Consider the following 19,212-nt stretch of genomic DNA (forward strand, 5'->3'; position numbering starts at 1 on the left):
TCGTATGTAGCGAAAGCACCGGTAAGCAAAGAACCCTAGCGGGTCAACCATAAAATGTACAACTTATTTTGATATGGCCTTGAAGGTCGCTCGCGCTGATTGGAGCATGCGAAATGACGCTTGCCAATCACCAAGACGATCGTCGAGATCGTATCAAAACCATAACAATTTATGAAGTTAAAATCGACCTCCTGGTTTGGCCATGTGAAGTTGAATATAGCATTTTTTCCAGGTGCAGAATGAGGGCGAGAGGCGAGTAGCAGGCGGCATGGCGGGCATGCCAGTGCTGGGTAACAGCGTCGGAGACCTGCACCCGAGAGGTAAGCAATATCCAGCTGTAGGCGTATAACTCAGGTGTAGAATGAGGGCGAGAGGCGATTAGCAGGCGGCATGGCGGGCATGCCAGTGCTGGGTAACAGCGTCGGGGACCTGCACGCGAGAGGTAAGCAATATTCAGCTTTAGGCGTATAATCCAGGTGTAGAATGAGAGCGAGAGGCGAATAGCAGGCGGCATGGCGGGCATGCCAGTGCGGGGTAACAGCGTCGGGGACCTGCACCCGAGAGGTAAGCAATATTCAGCCTTAGGCGTATAATCCAGGTGTAGAATGAGGGCGAGAGGCGAGTAGCAGGCGGCATGGCGGGCATGCCAGTGCTGGGTAACAGCGTTGGAGACCTGCACATATCAGTCAGTTTCGGTACAAAAAGTAATGAGGTTGACTGAAGTAGCATGAAAAATTAGGTACGAACGTTTCCGAGTTTCCGTTTCTCACTCTCTTCTCTCATTTCAAAGGTTAACTGGAAGAGATCCCTCAAAGGGATAAGTTCGCCTTTTTACTTCTTATCAACCAAACTTTTTATCACTATGAAACCTCGCAACATTTTAGGTAATTATTGTAATTATGACTAAAATTGTTTAGGTATACATACGTCGGCGTCGTAGTAAATAACACTTTTATATAACATTACACGTGATTCGAAAAGCGATTCTCTTCAACTGACATCTCTCGACCTTTCCTGTAAATCAAATAATAAAACCTCTTTCAACGCCATATCTTTATTTTATTACCCAGTCGAAAACCAATTGTATTTCATTAGTAATAAGATTGATATTGTAGTAATGGGGATTGATAAGACACGAGGTTGCGATAGTAAGTCGTGTGCCGTTGAGGTGAGGTCCTAAGCAAATAATGCTTGATCAAATGCCCGCATCCAGGATTTTTAGTTAATTGAACATGTAAATATGTTTGTTTCGTCATAATATTACATACTGATACGCGCCATCTAGCGAACGCCCTTAGAGGTACCTAATTTTGGTCCTTATTGTTTCAGATACCAGTAACAGGTCATCCAGTAGTGGGTCTCGCCGAGGCTCGTCGCCTCAACCGGCTCAGGTTTGCTCACAACTTGTAACTAACCGACGTAGCCCTCCGAATCGCTAAACTTAAGTGGCAGTTGGCGGCGCACATTGCCCGTAGAAACGATGGCCATTGGGGCGGAAAGGTTCTCGAGTGGCGACCACGTACCGGAAGGTGCAGCGTGGGTAGACCCAAGGTGGACTGACGACCTGGTAAATGTCGCGGCAGTCTGCTGGATGCGGGTTAAGACCGGTCATTGTGGCACTCTTTGGGGGAGGTCTATGTCCAGCAGTGGACGTCCTCTGGCTGATATGATGATGATGAACCGACGTATTGAAAAGTTCGGAAACACCCGCATGTACCATGAAGCTCCGCGATTATTGCGCCATTTAAAGTGACATTCCATTTCCAACTGCAGCTGCAATACTGTTCATTTTCTATGGAAATTGACAATGACAGCGACGCGTTTCCATAGTAAAATGAACAGTATTGCAGCTGCAGTTGGAAATGGAATGTCACTCTTAGGGTCCTAGCAAAATTGGTTGTTCAATACTTACGTTATAGAATTTCTAACTTAGCAAGAACCCTAAATGACTTAACAATACCGCGCGGTGACTGTACAATGCACCCGGGAACAACTCCTACTAAAATAACCCTTGCTAACTATAGCCAAATTGTTATAGTCAGACCGCTTAAGAGCCAACAGGAGTGGTCATTTCACCATACAAACGTACTCCTCGTTTTCCTCCGTGGTTTTTAAAGCTAGAGCAATGATTTTTTCAACACAGATTAATATTGTCAATATCTGTGTCGGACCGTTTTGCGTTTTTGATATTGTTGTTTTTTCAGGTGCTAGAGCCCTTCAAAAATGGCCAAAATGGCCTAATTGACTATGCCGCAATGAGAGGCGTGGCATTCAAAACTGATATCAATTAGCCAAAAAAGCAAAACGGTCCGACACAGATAATTTCATAATCATTTAGATTTTCAAATTTGATTACGATTGGTTAAGTTTTGGAGGAGGAAACAGAGGAGTACGACACCTCGATTTTTGAGATTTTTCGCCTTGTCCTTATCGCACTACTTTTAGGTGCCGCTTCCGTTAGCGAGACGGGTATATTTATCTAAAATATTTAAAACTCAGCTCATGTTTCGTCTTAAATGAGTCCTCGACGTACGCCTGCCGCCCGCACCTTCCCCGCCGCCCTTAGTCGTCCTACCCCGTCGCCCCCGTACCGCGCAGGCGAGGACACATTTAAGCGGTCGGTCTATAGTACCTACTTGTTTTTTTTCCTACAGGAGGCCGATGGCGATGGAGACCGGGATCCGGACCTCATCAGCTCGCCTCCCCCAAGACAGTACGACCGCGACTTCCATAATGCCAAGATTCCTACCATGGTAAGTCTTTACCTTTTAGTAGGAGCATCTCTTAGTGTTCGCTGCAAACCATCACACTACCTCTCATGGCGTATATACCTACAATTTATATGTAGGTCCCATACATACAATCGAATCGAATCGGATCGGATCGGATCGGATCGGATCGGATCGGATCGGGTTGAAGGCTGGCCGTGTCCGGGCCGGAGCTTCCGGCGCATCGTGAAAGCATCACGTGATCACCTGTCATGTCATAGAAAAGTAAGCGCCGGAAGCTCCGGCCCGCACACGGCCCGGTCTAAAGGGTTAAACGGGTTTATTTTCTGGCTCATACTGAACAATTGATTCCCTCCTTCCTATATCACAACATGATGGCCATGCAAATGCGACCTTGTGTTGCACAGACGGCGCGCTGCGTCGGGTAGATATGAATAATCTATAATTTAGGTAAGTAAGTGTATAAAAACATTGGTGTAGCAGGCATACCTAACTATCATCGCACTATGATAACAATTCCCTTCTGCTCCTTACCATCGATCGAGAGATATATTTTTTATTATTATTTCATAAGTTTCTATTTCTGTATGAGGTACATTACATTAAACCCTAATCTAGGTATGATATAACATATATAAAGGCTATTCGATTAGACGAAGCTACAGACTTATTTTCTCCGATTTTTGGGTAAATGAATAGATACAGGGAATTATTGTGGAGAATATAATCTTTTGACCAGGCCACGCTCAGCGGCAGCGGGATAATCACGCACACCGCCCCATCGTACGAGGAGCAGCGGGCGAGCCCCGCTTTACTAAGTCGAGCCAGTGGCACGCCAGGGGGCAGGAGTGTGCGAGATGACGGCTACTGCTCGGCTGGGAGCACACCACGGGCACTGGGTAAGTTTTCTTATCTTTATATCAAGCATTATTCAGCGTAGAGTCATATGTAGAGCAACGCGCTAGGCCTGCACTGCTAAGTCGAGCCAGTGGCACGCCAGGGGGCAGGAGTGTGCGAGATGACGGCTACTGCTCGGCTGGGAGCACACCACGGGCACTGGGTAAGTTTTCTTATCTTTATATCAAGCATTATTCAGCGTAGAGTCATATGTAGAGCAACGCGCTAGGCCTGCACTGCTAAGTCGAGCCAGTGGCACGCCAGGGGGCAGGAGTGTGCGAGATGACGGCTACTGCTCGGCTGGAAGCACACCACGGGCTCTGGGTAAGTTTTCTTTGCTTTAGACCGAGTATTATTCAGCGTAGAGTCATATGTAGAGCATCGTATAACGAGGAGCGCGCTAGCCCTGCTCTGCTAAGTCTAGCCAGCGCCACACCAGGAGATAGAGTACGTGATGACGGGTACTTCTCTGCTGGAAGCGCACTAGCTGGCCTTGGGTGAGTTGTCTGTGTAGAGCTACCATGCAGACAAACTGTAATACAGTTTTGTAGGGACCTGTCTAGATTTAAACTCTGTACTGTGTATTTATAAATAATTAACAATAATAATAGAGAACAAGCTACGCGATCAATAAAAAAGTTTTCGATGTACCTACATTTTTGAAAGTTACAAAATTGACTAAATCCCCGACATCTGATTAACTATTATCAATCATTCTACAATCACTCAATTCTCATAAAAAAGCCGGACAAGTGCGAGTCGGACTCGCCTACCGACTTTTTAGTTTTTGTTTTATAGCGACAACAGAAACACATCATCTGTGAAAATTTCAACTGTCTACAGACAGACAGACGGACAGAGAAGTCTTAGGGTCTCCTCAGATATATCGACACGCATTTGGCAAAAGCCGATAGGAAAAAGCTTTGTCTGCATAATAAGAGCGAAAAAACCCTCGATGCGTCGTCGGCAGGCGCCGGCCGATACAAGTCGAGCCGAATAACGACTTTTTCGCTCTTATTGCGCGGACATAAAGCTTTTTCCTATCGGATTTTGCCAATTCCGCGTCGACATATATTATGTGGGGGATCCCTTAGTAATCGGACTAATCGGTTCCCGTTTTTACCTTTTGGGTACGGAACCCTGAAAACGATAAAAAACAAATTCTTATTAATCTCTAATCGTAATTTATGAAAACATCTCGAAGATTGAAAACTCGACGAGATCCCGGGGGAGCGGTCTGACAGGTCGGCAGAAATCTAAAATCATTCATATTATACACCAATCAATGAAGGCCTTACACATGTATTCTTAGTAACCCTACGGATAGACAAATTTAATGGTGTATACAGGGTGTTACTGACCATCGGGCTTTAAATCCAGGGCTCGATTCTCCTCGCTAAACTGAGCTACTTTTATTATGGCACCAACCCTGAAAACCCGAAATTTTTTTTTTACTTTTTCATACATTTTGGCTGATCAGATGTCGACGTTTTCTATAGAAAAGCCAAAAAAATCCCCGATTTTAGGGTTGGTCCCATTGTAAAAGTAGCTCAGTTTACCGAGTAAAATCAAGCCCTGGAATTAAAGCCCCATTGTCAGACACATACTGTAGATTGGCTGAAATTATTTATGCTTAGTAGATGGATTCTAATTTTCTATTTGAAGGTTTATATTTTTTTAGGTAGTTTTAGTTTAGTCTCTTTCTTAGTTTAATTTATTTTTGTATATCATAATTTGTTTTTAAGATTAGGTACTTGTAAAAGATTTTTTTATACATTTTCATTATTTTTAAATATTCACTTAGTCTTATATGAATGTTATTGTCAAAATAATTTCTGAAGCTATAAGAAGTGGATTTGATAAGGCTGATATGTACGTAATGTACAATAGTTTACGTCCTGTTAAATAATACATTAAAAAAAACGAAGGCCGGCTATGAAACAAATTAACTACGAAGTTTTACACTTTTTTAACGTGTTTCTTACAAGCTTTTTATTTAACTTGCAATGTTTGTTTGTAATACGTCTGTTAAGGTCGAATATAATAATCTAAATCCAATTTATAAAAAATATTGTTTATTTCAGTACCGTCAATCGAGGCTATAGTGACATTAGCACTACCTAAATTATTATAAATCTAACTAAGCTAATATATGTATAGGAGAATATCACACAATGTGCAATGTCACCAAAAACTGCACTGACATTAGGATGGCGTCATTTAGTTAGCGTGCGTCTCGCTCTTGCCAATACATGCACGGATAAGTACGAGCAAAATGTCATTCTGATGTCAGTCTGCATTCAATTTGGCCTGTAAAACGGTACGGTACGGGTGTATCGCCTTAGCGGTACAGGTAACGCCGCCAGTGTAATGGGGTCCATGCCGCAGGCTGACCTGTTGGATGGGGTGTTCTTTTTCTGAGCGGGGGTGTTATAACATAAGTTAATTATGAAGTATTTTGGTATTTAATTTTAGTTGTAATAATATATAGTTTAGATTGTTATTTGTAAGTTTTATGTTATTAGTTGTAATTATTAATTTTATTTTTTATCGATTTAAATTTTAATGTATTGTAAAACGGTTGAGATTTTTACGTGAAATTATTCCTCATATATTAGAGTATCGGAGCAAACGGCACGGTTGAACGGATATTCCGATTGCATCGAACGAAAACTGCCTCGCCGCGAAACGCGAAAACGAAACGTTACTGAAGACATCAATTAGGGATTTTAGGGATACGTAGGGAGGGTAAGATTGCATTTATACAATACAATACAATACAATACTCTTTATTGCACACCTCACATACACAAAGTTTACAATAAATGAACAATAACATAAACAAAGACAATAGAGGTAACAACAGGCGGTCTTATAGTTATAGTTCTTTTTTTAGCATTAGAAATAAGGTAAACAATCTTGATATGTTTTTTTATTGATAAACACGTTTTAAAAATAAGTCACGGCAAATATGTAGCAATTATGAATCTAATACGATCATTTATATTATTCTGCTTTCATAAGTACGAGTAATAGTTACTGATTTTAAAAAAGCGTTTTTCAATTAAAAGACATGTCAAGATCGCTTACCTTCTTCCTAATGGTAAAAGAAACGAACTATAGAGTGTCCCATATTTTACACCATTTTCATTATTTTCCTCGCGTTATCGCGGCATTTTTGCTACGGCTCATGGGAGCCTTGAGTCTGCTTGACAATTAATCCCGAGAAGTGACGTAGGCACTAGTTTTTACAAAAATGACTGCCATATGACCTTCCAACCCAGAGACAAAATGAATTCGGTTTATAGGTGAATATAATTCATTAACAAGCTTTTATTAGGTCGACCTGTATGTAACTAACTATGTACCTAATGGAATCTAAGGTAACTAATTTAACCATCTTCCAAGGATCGTAGCGTCATGAAAATGTACAGCTGTATGTAGTTCTGATGACAATACAATAATATGGTACTGTCGAACTGATCTGATGATGGAGACAGGAGGTGGCCATAGGAACTCTGTGATGAAACAACGCAACCTAATTGTGTTAGGGGTTTTTAGAATTGTCTCGATGAGTATTAGTTGTCTGTCGTAAGAAAAGTACAGTCAGCGATAAAAGCTTGTACCAAAAATAACATTTTTGCCAAAAACTTATTTTTAGTTTAGGGGTGGCAATGTACTAACAGTGGCCATAAACAGTCATAACAGTGGCATGAAGCGCTGGTGGCCTAGCGGTGAGAGCGTGCGACTTGCAATCTGGAAGTCGCGGGTTCAAACCCCGGCTCGTACCAATGAGTTTTTCGGAACTTATGTACGAAATATCATTTGATTTGATATTTACTAGTCGCTTTTCGGTGAAGGAAAACATCGTGAGAAAACCGGACTAATCCCAATAATGCCTAGTTTACCCTCTGGGTTGGAAGGTCAGATGGCAGTCGCTTTCGTAAAAACTAGTGCCTACGTCAAATCATGGGATTAGTTGTCAAGCGGACCCCAGGCTCTCATGAGCCGTGGCGAAATGCCGGGATAACGCGAGGAAGAAGAAGAATGTACTAGCAGTGGCCAGTTACTGGAGAATTACCCTACCCACTGAAATTCAATTTCTTAACCGTACAATCCGGATACTAGCTTGAATACAGTTATTATCTAGTCTATATTAGTTTTAAAAATGTTATTCCAACAATATTACTTTAATGCTGCAGGCTTAACACAGATTACTACCCAACTAGATGACGCATATAACACGATTTAATATAGAGTGTGACGAGTAAAACGAGAAGAAGAAGAGAAACGAAGAGTAAAACGAGACCGCTCTTTTTAGTTGAGTGCAACTAGTTTTGATACTTAAAATATTAACAAAAAACAGTGTTACGTAGAGGTAAATATTATGAGCTATTTTAGTACAAAATGGTGTCTGTTAATAAGTGCTAACTTCAAGAATACTTAGGTACTAAAATGAGGGTCCATTTGATGAATTGGTATACACATCGTTTCACTGTTTTATACTAATTTGCACCTTAACTTCAATAAAAAAATATAATATTTAAGTACAGTCGAATTGTAAAAATAGTACATTATTAGTAGAAGTTAATTTTCGAATTATTTGACAAAGGTTTAACAAATTATACACTTAAACCTTCCTCAAGAATCACTATATTGACAGGTGAAAACCGCATGAAAATCCGTTCAGTAGTTTTTGAGTTCGCGAACAAACACACGAACAGACAGACGCGGCGGGGACTTTGTTTTGGGGTCCCTTTGTTTCCCATAAAGTTTTAAGTCATAATGTATTGTTTGACATATTATCATTAGTCATAAAACTGAAACCGTTAACTTTTCAGGATTTTCCTAAGGTTATGCTATCGATAGGTTAGGTTAGGTTAGGTTTATTTTGTGGCAATCCTGAAAAGTTACGCGTTTCTGAGAAAAAACAATTATGACTAACGAAAATTCGGACAAATAATACATTACGACTTAAAACTATTTGGGAAATAATAGAGACCGCTTTGTTTCATAAGGTGTTAGTGATTATGACGACGCAGTATTTGTTAATGCTTCTGTGCGGAATCTGTTTATGATAGTCAATGGGCTCGAGTTAGATAAGTAATAAAATGGGTATTGTAGCGTAAACAACTGGATAATAAATCCAGGGCCGGACTTCCATTTATTACAGAAAAATCTAAGACTTTTTTATTTTTCAAAAAGTTTTTCCGATCAAAGTGGCGTGCTCTTGTGTTGGAGGCCAAGACTCATTTTGGGTCACCGCGCCAACAAAGTAAGTAACTAAGTTTTTATTTTTGCCGTTGTTAATGAGGCCTTATAAATGCCGTTATAATACTAAAGCCAAGTTAGTTTTTTAAATACTTTTTTTGCACACTCGGTTCAATTTATTTAAGACTTTTAGATTGATTATTTCCATAAATTTTCGTAAATGTTTACTTCTATAAGTATTACGTAGCGGCTTACAAGTTGCAATATAAACCTACGTTCTAAATTTCATAAAAATATATCTTATAGTTTCCGAGTACACCGAGCTGACACAGACAAACGGACGGATGGACGTTCTGTTTTGCCTATGTAACCGTAAAATCTCAAGTAAAAAAATAAAGTTAAAATTAAAATGGTCGTTAACAGTTAAGTGGTTGATAATGTCTAATGGTAATGTGGGCATTGCGCGCAGAGAAGATGGCCGATGGGGTCGAAAAGTGCTCGAGTGGAGACCACGGACTAGCAAGCGCAGCGTAGGACGTCCACCCACAAGATGGACGGACGACCTTGTTAAGGCCGCCGGAAGACCCTGGATGCGGGTCGCTTCCAACCGGTACGAATGGAGGTCCAAGGGGGAGGCCTATGTTCAGCAGTGGACGTCTTATGGCTGAGATGATGATGATGATGAATGCTTCAATGCGTTAAGTCCGCCATTTGTACTCTTTTTGTGTAAACTTGTGCAATAAAGTTTAAACTAATTATATAAATAAATATAAATGTAGTGACGCCTAGATCTGGCCCTGTCTAGTTGGACAAATAGAGCTCTTTCCCCTTCTTCGTATTATTGCCTCTTCTTGTTTATTGGCTGCACAAGTCTATTACCGTAAACTGGGGTTACTTTGACCCGTTACCGTAAACTGGGGCTACTTTGAATAGTGGGGTTGCTTTGATTCGTGGGGTAACCTTGATTATCGAGTTTTGAGGAATAGGCAGATGATTTTTAAAGACTTATGATGTGGTTGGCGACCGTAACAGAAATACATGATAAAAGTGCTTAGACACCAACTCCTTAATATACAGCTTGTCAAAAGTGTTGTCCCGTTTTCTTATATAAATTGGTTTGAAAGGGACTTAACTAACTAGATATTTTTGAGACATCACCAAGATACGATAACGATATGATTAAGATCTAATCTGTCAAATTTTACATTTGCGCGATTCTGGAGATACTCATGAACGATTTCCACAGGATATGACTTAGAGATCCAATTCACATCTAATAGATATCTTACTCTATCTAACGTAAAAGTGACATTGGTTGCCCGAATTGCGCTGCAAAAGAGAACTAGTTGATATCTAAACTATAACGTATCTAGAATGGATCTAGTACGTGTCGTCTCTTGTGAATATCTTGAAGTTCGAATACGGCAGTTCTGACGCCATGGCAATAAAGGCGTGTTCAGATATTTTAGAGCACCTCGGCCGCTCCGATATATCTGACGGCGAATATACAGTTTAAAACTTTCCAGAGGCTCTAACTTGTCAAAACATGGCTCCCACTTATCGGAAAGTATGCAACGGGCTGCATTACTAAGCGGTGACCGTGGAAACTTGGTGTGCCAAAGACAAGTCAATTGAAGGACACGTAGGTAGGATTGTGCGGTTATATATATTTATATATATGTATGTATTTATATATATGTATTTATTTAGAAGTAAGTATTAATATTTTTATGGACATGTAATTGTTTCGTATATCTTTATATGTATATGCCTTTGCACCTAATGCATCACATTGTATTAAGTTATGTTCCTAGGGTTAGCTACTTCTTTTAAGTCTCGCCGTCATGTACATTTTATCTTAGTTTGACTACCATTTCATATGTATCTCTCAGTTACTTAAAGGTTAGCTGGAAGAGATCCCTTAACGGGATAAGTTCGCCTTTGTACACATTTATTGTATTCTCTCTGTGTTATGTACTTGTTTTGTGCAATAAAGTGTTTACTACTACTACTACAAGTGATAGTAACGACTGTCAAGGTTGGGGACAAAACATATTAACTCACATTATAGACGGGTCTAACGCGAATTATATTCAATTACCTTTATTTACCGACGTTTCGACACAGGTTTCACTGGTCGTGGTGGTTGGGGACAAAAACTATGAATTTTAACATTGGAAACCTCTCAACAAGAATTAAAACCTTCTCGTTAGTTAATAACTCATCTGACACCTATAGATACATAGAGTTAGACCAAGAAAAGTCTGCAGCGATTTTGATGCCCACGCAGTGCAAGTGTTATTTTATACGTCATAATTTCGTAGAAGTTTGACGTTTAAAATAACACTGGCACTGCGAGAGCTGTCAAAAACGCAGCGGACTTTTCTTGGTCTAACTCTACCTATATTAAATGAATGTAAAATTATTTAATATATTTAACATTTCATAAATACGGATTTCCGTAAAGATGTCTGATTTAATGATTTTATTAATTTGTCCATTCGTTTTACAGTAATACCGTAAAATTATTTGTGCACACAAATAAACAAAAACACATACATACATGCTTTTATCGTAAACACATATCTACGCTCTCCGTTCTGACATGAATAAGGAACAGAAAATTTCCGCTCCTTCGCTTAACATCATCCATACCATACGCATATTATCGCCACACGCACTAGCCGGGCTAGCACATGATTGGCCCGACAGTATCTCGCGGCGAGATAGACTACCCGTCCTTCTTTTGTTTACATAGTAAAAGACGGGTAGTCTATGTCGCCGCGAGATACTGTCGGGCCAATCATGTGCTAGGCCTACAGAGTAGTTAGTTATCTCTATTAATTATCTGTCTCTGGTACAGCCAGCCGCTTGAGCACGGTACTTGCATCAAGCTTAAGCGGTTGTGAACTTCGGTAGAATTTAATCGATATTTAAAAAGTTTATAAGTATATTGACATTCTGAAGCAGTACTGAAATTCATATTTTTATATAAAGTGTCATTTTATGGAACTTGCTAACTATGTACCTAAACAAAAGTCCCTAGTAAATTCATCGTTTTTGACAGTTTCAATATGACGGTTTGTTTACATAGTTAGCAAGTTCTATAGAATGACAAGGGTGGCTAAAAAATAAGTGCATTCCCGTTGCCAGTTTTTGGGATTATACTGAGCAACTTTTTCTTGCTCTAAAACTAAACACCATTTGACCCGTGGAGCGCCCTAGCAAGACACGTGTGATGTTAACTCAATTTGGGTCGTAGCGACTTAGTATCAGACGTGTGTTACTACAGATCAATATGGGTCAAATTGCTTTGCATAAATTTGTATGGTGGACGTTTGACGGGTTAAGCGAGAAAACGACTAGGCTCCGTGGAATATTCTAGTCTGGTTCTCGCATACCGTTTAAAATGAATCCCGATGCATTATCTGATAAATTCACGTTTAAAAAGTCATATAAATCACGATAAAATTAAAAAAAAAGTCTATCACGTCTCCCATTTCACCCAGCATACCCTTAAGTCCATTTTGTCTTATTCCTCGCATACCGCCCTCTTAATAGAGCCAGCAATAAAGGGATTCCGATGCGGAAAAATTCACCAATAATTCCTCACCTCTATTGGAATTCAAAAATGGAGCGCTAATGTCGTGGAGGCACGCGGCCGTTGGGAATTGAGCGGTATCGGTGTTTGAAGGAGTTTTTAGGGTTCCGTAGTAGTTAGTTGTTATTTGTACTTGTCAGTAGGGCATTTAATACCTATGTCTGTACACAGAAATTTTGATATTTAGGTTAAAAAGGTGGCCTTTCTGCGTAAAAATCACAAATATAGTATATTAATTATGAAAACATAGCCAGTTGTAATACTATAAAATAAAATATAAATCATCATCACTAGCTGGTTGCATCATCCCATTCATTTGGGGTCGGCGCAGCATGTCTTTTTCATCCATACTTCTCTCTCGCCCGTCATCTCATCGTTCATTTCATATCATCTCTCACACAGTCCATCCACCTCTTCCTTTTTCGTTCCTTCCCTCCACATAGGTCAGGAAATGAAGAGCGGATATCTCAAAAACTATTCAAGATATCGAAAAACTTGACTGAATAAAACTTGTAACAAATTTTATCAGCTTTTGGTTTGTCTTAGTAGTCATGTCGCTAAGACGCAAAGTTTCCAAGATATAAGTGAAAAACCGAAAAATGAGACCTTCTTTCCCCCCTCTACCCCCCAGCACCGGGGCTACGGCCGGGGACTTTTGATATGTTCAGCTCCTAACTAGTCCAAACAAAGTTACGGAGTCAAAAATTGTGTTCCTAGCATTTCCCTCTATAACTTCTTATTGCTTGGCCTATACTGTTCTCGTCACATGACTCTCATCCCTCCGTATCATATGCCTACCACGCTAGGCGATTCGTACTTACTTTAAATAAAATAAATAAATATCATAATAATATAATCTGACATAATCAAAATAAATATTTACTAAAATTGCTTTTTGTATTCACAGATCACAAATCGACAAAAGGATCCGTGGTCACCCTATCATGTTACAAAAGTAAGTAAATAAATTTGATTTTAACATGAAAGTTCTTAAGAATCCGATCACCCTGATTTCATCCCAAGTGTATAACACTCAGCGCATCTTGCTTGCACTAATAGGAATATTATAAGTACCAAAGAATAATGTAAAATAAAAATGAGGTTTCAATTTGTATGCTCGAATCGGCTTGCAGGTAAATATTAGGTATAATCTTTATGCCATTGCTATGAAATTGTAGCGTAGCGCTACGCCATTGCACGTAGTCGAGTCACATCCATACCGCATAGCCTTATAGCAATAAAGAATTTATAACCAAAACCTTTAATTAATTACTCTTACCATTATACCCATTGATATGTTTATAATCAGTGCCAGCCAGACCAACTAATAAGGTACTCAAAATTATCAATAAACATGCATATAATAAAAACAAACCCCAACTTTTTGAAGTCACTTAATAAAACGCACTGCAAACTACGAATGACAATTATCTCGCTGGTTTGAACAATAATTTGTTTTATTTCTTGCAGAAGAGCCTAAAGTTCTTATAGAGGAAGAAACATACTACAACGATGCATCGAAAAGAATTAGAGCGAGCAGCATTAAACCAGGTAAATTTATAATTTAAAAAAAAGCCATCAAACGAATCTTCTAATTAAAATTTTAGCTTATTGTCAGTAAAATGTTATTCTAATTTAATGTTCTAATCAATATTATTACGGTAGGTAGTATCACAAAATATCACGTTTATTTCTACAAGAGACAGTGAGTGGCATGTTAAATGATCATTGATCTTACACCTAAAAATTCTTAAATACTGGAATCAGTTATGTAACGCTCCCATACATGACCCAATTTTTTTTTATTAAGCTATGAGCTTCATCACATCTGATATTTGAGTAATTCTAAGCATTTCTAGCCTGTTTGGGGTACAAAGACGGCCGCCACCCGTCATCTTTAAAAAAAATCTATTCTGATCCTGGTGGGTACTAGGGCAAGTTTGGTATCATTTTCGTATAAACCAAAGACGTAGAATTCATTGCTGATATTTGTTTTTTTCAGTTTCATAGTAATTTTACAAGAAAAACGTAAAAAGGTGAAAAATTTGGTTGGAGATTTTTGCTACGCGGAGCCGAAACTACAAAAGATAGAAAGTTGAAATTTGCACACTAGATTACATTTATAAAGTGTACAAGAGATAAGAAGCGATTTTGAGATATTCAACCCCTAAGAGGGTTAAAAAGGGGATGAAAGTTTGTATGGGGTTCAAGTTTTATTTTAAGCTAGGAATTTGAAACTTCGTAAAACGATATATTATTAAAATAAAAGAAAACTAATTTCAGCGTTTTTGAAAATTCATCCCCTAAGGTGGTGAAAAAGGGGTTGAAAGTTTGTATGGATATCAAAAAATTCTTCGAACGCGGGACTTGAATCTTTGTATTTGGGGATATTATTAAAAGACAGGAAAAGTAATTTCAGCGTTTTGTAAAATTCATCCCCTAACAGGGTTAAAAAGGGGTTGAAAGTTTGAATCCATTACAAATCCGAGTAGACACACATTTCTTATTGCCTCCCAGGCTTGAAATGCTTAGAATTACTCAAGGAACATATGTGATGAAACTGATGAAGCTCATAGCTTAATAAAAAAAATTTGGGTCAACTTTATAACTGCTTCCGCTAAAATGTAAAAATATAAGCATTTTCTTCATGAACCCGACATAAGTAGGTCGGCACCTAATTAAGCTCTGATTAACGTAGGTAGGTATTTATACTAATTAAAACTCAAATTATGAAAAATCTCTCTGGTATAGGAGGAGGTGGAAATGTGGAATAAAAAAAATAATATACAGTGTGGAAAGATAACTCGGGCCTTGGAGGGAAAGTACCTAAAATCCTTAAGTTGGCTCATTTTACTTAAAGGAGATATTCCTTTATTTTTAAAAACAAACAATACCGCATTCAAAAATTTTTAGTTTTTCCTTCAATTTCGCTTGTCTAAAAATATTCTTGGGTACTAAATATTCTATTTTATGGACATTTTGTACGACAGACGAGTGTAAGACCTAATGTTTCTTGGAGAAATGTTATCATTAACATTAACTGTATCGACTAGTAGAAAAAAATAATGAGTGTTTATTTTTTGGAAGTTTTACTCGGTTCGATTCCCGGTCGAGACAAGCGAATTTAAAAAAATCTTTCATGCGGTTTTGTTAAAAATAAAGGAATGTCTCCTTTAAGTAAAATGAGCCAGCTTAAGGATTTAAGGTAGTTTCCCTCCAGGGCCCGACTTATCTTTCCACACTGTATATCATAGCATGTTCGGAGAGAGACGCAATTTAAAAATGGTTTAATCTCTACCATGGTCTTTCAGAGCCGGACGACGGACGAGAAACGTGGGGAACGGGGGCGGATTTCCTGCTCTCCATCATCGGGTTTGCCGTTGACCTGGCCAACGTGTGGCGATTCCCTTACCTCTGCTACAGAAACGGTGGTGGTAAGTACATCAGTACCATTAACTACTTACTTCATTATTACTTATTTATTTATTTAGTTGTATTCGGGGTATATTTTTGCGGTGGAACCGGCGGGCTGCTGGGGTGCTGACGCGAAACAATTTGTGCGTGACATAGGCCGTCGACTTAAGGCCTGTGCAGATCGGCTTGCGTGTGCGTGACGTGTGCGTGCGCGTGCGCTAAAATGTTGGAGCCGAATACGCACACGTCACGCAAGCGGTGTGCTGTCTCTTATAAGAATCTTTATACTACAACGCCGCACGCACACGCAGCCGGTGTGCACAGGCCTTTAGGCAAAAGGGAGAGAATCCCTGCTCCGAATCGTTCCTGGTGCAGAGCTGTCCATAGCCATCTAGCGGGGTGCCGTGTGCATTATGGGCACTTTTGCCCGGAAGCGATAAAGAACGGGTTTGACTAGTTACGTCATGTAATTATGTATTTATTTATTATTTAGATAATCTTTAATCATGGTGGATAAATATCCGGTCTGTATTTAGGATATTTAGTTATTTATTACAACAATAAGTTTTTTTTTTTGTTATGAACAAAGCTCAACAAAACTACATTTAGTTTGAGTGTTGAGTTGGGTATCAGTCTCACTATTTTGTTGTTTGTCGGGTATCATTCTCACTAGGTGTTACACGTTGTACGGCTATTTGGAAAGTTCATCTTTATATACACAATACAAGGACACATAGTTTATTAATCAGGAGGCCTATTATGGATGGCTTTATCCACGAGACAAAATATGCGTCACTTTTAAAGCGACGATTGAAAGTGTCGCATTCCGTTTTATCACGCTGTCATGTAGACCAGCGGTTCTCAAACTTTTTTGGTGACGGAACCCTTTCGGCAAGCGAAATATTTGACGGAACCCCAAATTAAATTAATTATTAATTTTCGTTCATCACTGTGGACCAGATATACCTATAGAAGAGCTGGTTTTTTTCTTATTATTACAAGTATATTTTCGCGGAACCCCAACAGAAGCTTTGCGGAACCCTAGGGTTCCGCGGAACACACTTTGAGAATGGCTGATGTAGACAAAATGACGACCATCATATATCCGTACAGAATTTTTTAAATCGATGATATTCCAGATATGTGGGGACTAATATTTCGTACATAAGTTCCGAAAAACTCATTGGTACGAGCCGGGGTTTGAACCCGCGATCTCCGGATTGAAAGGCGCACGCTCTTACCGCTAGGCCACCAGATATTTCTAGATATAGTCCATAAATGTTCAGTTCAGTTCAGCCACCATTTTAAATTGTTTGCAATTTTTATGTACTGTTACATAAATATTATTGTATTCAACGGCCTCCTAGCTTAGTCGGTAGTGACACTGCCTACGAAGCAGGAGGTCCCGAGTTCGAATCCTGGTAAGGACATTTATTTGTTTGTATGTATAACAAATATTTGTTCCTGAGTTATGGATGTTTTCTATGTATATATGTTTTCTACGAGTATGTATACATATAAGTATTTAGTATATATCGTCGTCTGGTACCCACAACACAAGCCTTATTGAGCTTACTGTGGGACTAGATCTATCTGTGTAAAATTGTCCTATAATATTTATTTATTGTATTTCAGGAGCCTTCTTAATACCCTACACATTAATGCTGATCTTCGGCGCCGTCCCCCTGTTTTACATGGAGTTGATATTGGGCCAGTACAACCGCCAAGGACCGATAACGTTATGGAAAATATGCCCACTGTTTAAAGGTAGGTAAGGTACAAAAAACGAGCGGCTCGATTCAGAAAATGAATTAGATTTCTAATAGACTTCAACAAGTTACGATATAGATAATTTAAAGGAGCATTCCATGAAATTGTCTACCATTTGTCCCGTACAAACGCGATTTTCTGAAGATTTGCAGATACAAGAGTTTCCTTTTCTATGACAAATGGTCAAAATTATGCGCAGAAAAAGAATTGGCTACTTTAAATGCCGAAAAAAAAGTCGCAACCCAGGAAATAAAATGCCTTTGTACGGGACAGCCCGTGGAATGCTCCTAAAGATATTTATAAGATAGATATGTGTCAAATTTGACGTTTCCGCGATTCTGGAGGTCCTCTTGAACGATTTTGACAAGTTATGACTTAGATATCCAAGTCACATCTAGTCGATATCTACTGTAGATTTAGTTGATCTCTAAATCGTCTTCAGATCTTGTGATTATCTCGAAATCCAAATAGGCCTATATGGGTCGTGTCGTATCAACAAAAAGACAAATAGCAAGATAGGGAAAGGGAGGATACTCCACCGACAAGAAAATAACTGTTATTGATGATGAAGGTACAAAGAAGTAAGCAAAAAAACCGGGCAAGTGCGAGTCGGACTCGCGCACGAAGGGTTCCGTACCAAAATGCAAAAAAAAACAAAAAAAAGCAAAAAAAAACGGTCACCCATCCAAGTACTGACCACTCCCGACGTTGCTTAACTTTGGTCAAAAATGACGTTTGTTGTATGGGAGCTCCATTTAAATCTTTATTTTATTCTGTTTTTAGTATTTGTTGTTATAGCGGCAATAGAAATACATCATCTGTGAACTTTCAACTGTCTAGCTATCACGGTTCGTGAGATACAGCCTGGTGACAGACAGACGGACGGACGGACGGACGGACGGACGGACAGCGAAGTCTTAGTAATAGGGTCCCGTTTTACCCTTTGGGTACGGAACCCTAAAAACGGTACATATCTAATAGTTCGTGCTCTGAATCTGAAGAATTTCGAGCTAAGGAAATGTCAAAGTGTTTGTATGTGTGTACCATATATTTGTGAGTACACTCGTTGTGACACCTTAACTGACCGTCGGTGAGCCTAATGTATTTGCAATAAGCTTTACGAGTTTTCAGTTAATAGGTACTGTGGACGTGTACTATGGTACATGCTTTATAATATATATGTCGGCGGCCGATCGTAAGATCAGGCATATCGTGAAATATAACACTTTAAACTCTCGCGTTTTGTACACATATTCAATTACACAAACGGGTCTAGACCCCCCGGGGCGGTAGACCCGTTTGTGTAATTGAATATATCGTGAAATTCCTAGGCATATCGTGAAACGTGAAAATGTTTGACTCGTTCCCAGAGTCGACGGAGCCCCGCTACGCGGGGCTCCTATTTCTGGGCAGTTTGCCCTTCGGGCATCTGAAACAACCTAACGATATATTGGTTTAATGTGACTATCGTCAAAACATTACACAGGAACATTACGGTCTGCCTGATCTTACGATCGGCCGCCGACACATAGACTATGAGATCTATTCAACTCGATAGCTACTTTTGCGACATCAATGGATAAGCTACTT

At 39.3% G+C, this 19,212-nt stretch overlaps 1 protein-coding gene across 1 annotated transcript in view; it reads left to right on the forward strand.

Annotated features, from left to right (window-relative positions):
* The first annotated feature begins 255 nt into the window (after positions 1 to 255).
* Positions 256 to 19,212, forward strand: part of LOC134674103 (sodium-dependent noradrenaline transporter-like) — a 40,434-nt gene continuing 21,477 nt past the window's right edge. Inside the window, exons 1-8 of the mRNA XM_063532159.1 lie at positions 256 to 320; positions 1,330 to 1,391; positions 2,655 to 2,753; positions 3,469 to 3,628; positions 13,346 to 13,393; positions 13,909 to 13,989; positions 15,750 to 15,872; positions 17,488 to 17,619. Of these exons, the coding sequence (XP_063388229.1) occupies positions 269 to 320; positions 1,330 to 1,391; positions 2,655 to 2,753; positions 3,469 to 3,628; positions 13,346 to 13,393; positions 13,909 to 13,989; positions 15,750 to 15,872; positions 17,488 to 17,619 (757 nt within the window). The 5' untranslated portion in view covers positions 256 to 268. The remainder of the gene's footprint in view (positions 321 to 1,329; positions 1,392 to 2,654; positions 2,754 to 3,468; positions 3,629 to 13,345; positions 13,394 to 13,908; positions 13,990 to 15,749; positions 15,873 to 17,487; positions 17,620 to 19,212) is intronic.

This window comes from Cydia fagiglandana, chromosome 19 (assembly GCF_963556715.1).
Source record: "Cydia fagiglandana chromosome 19, ilCydFagi1.1, whole genome shotgun sequence".
NCBI lineage: Eukaryota > Metazoa > Arthropoda > Insecta > Lepidoptera > Tortricidae > Cydia > Cydia fagiglandana.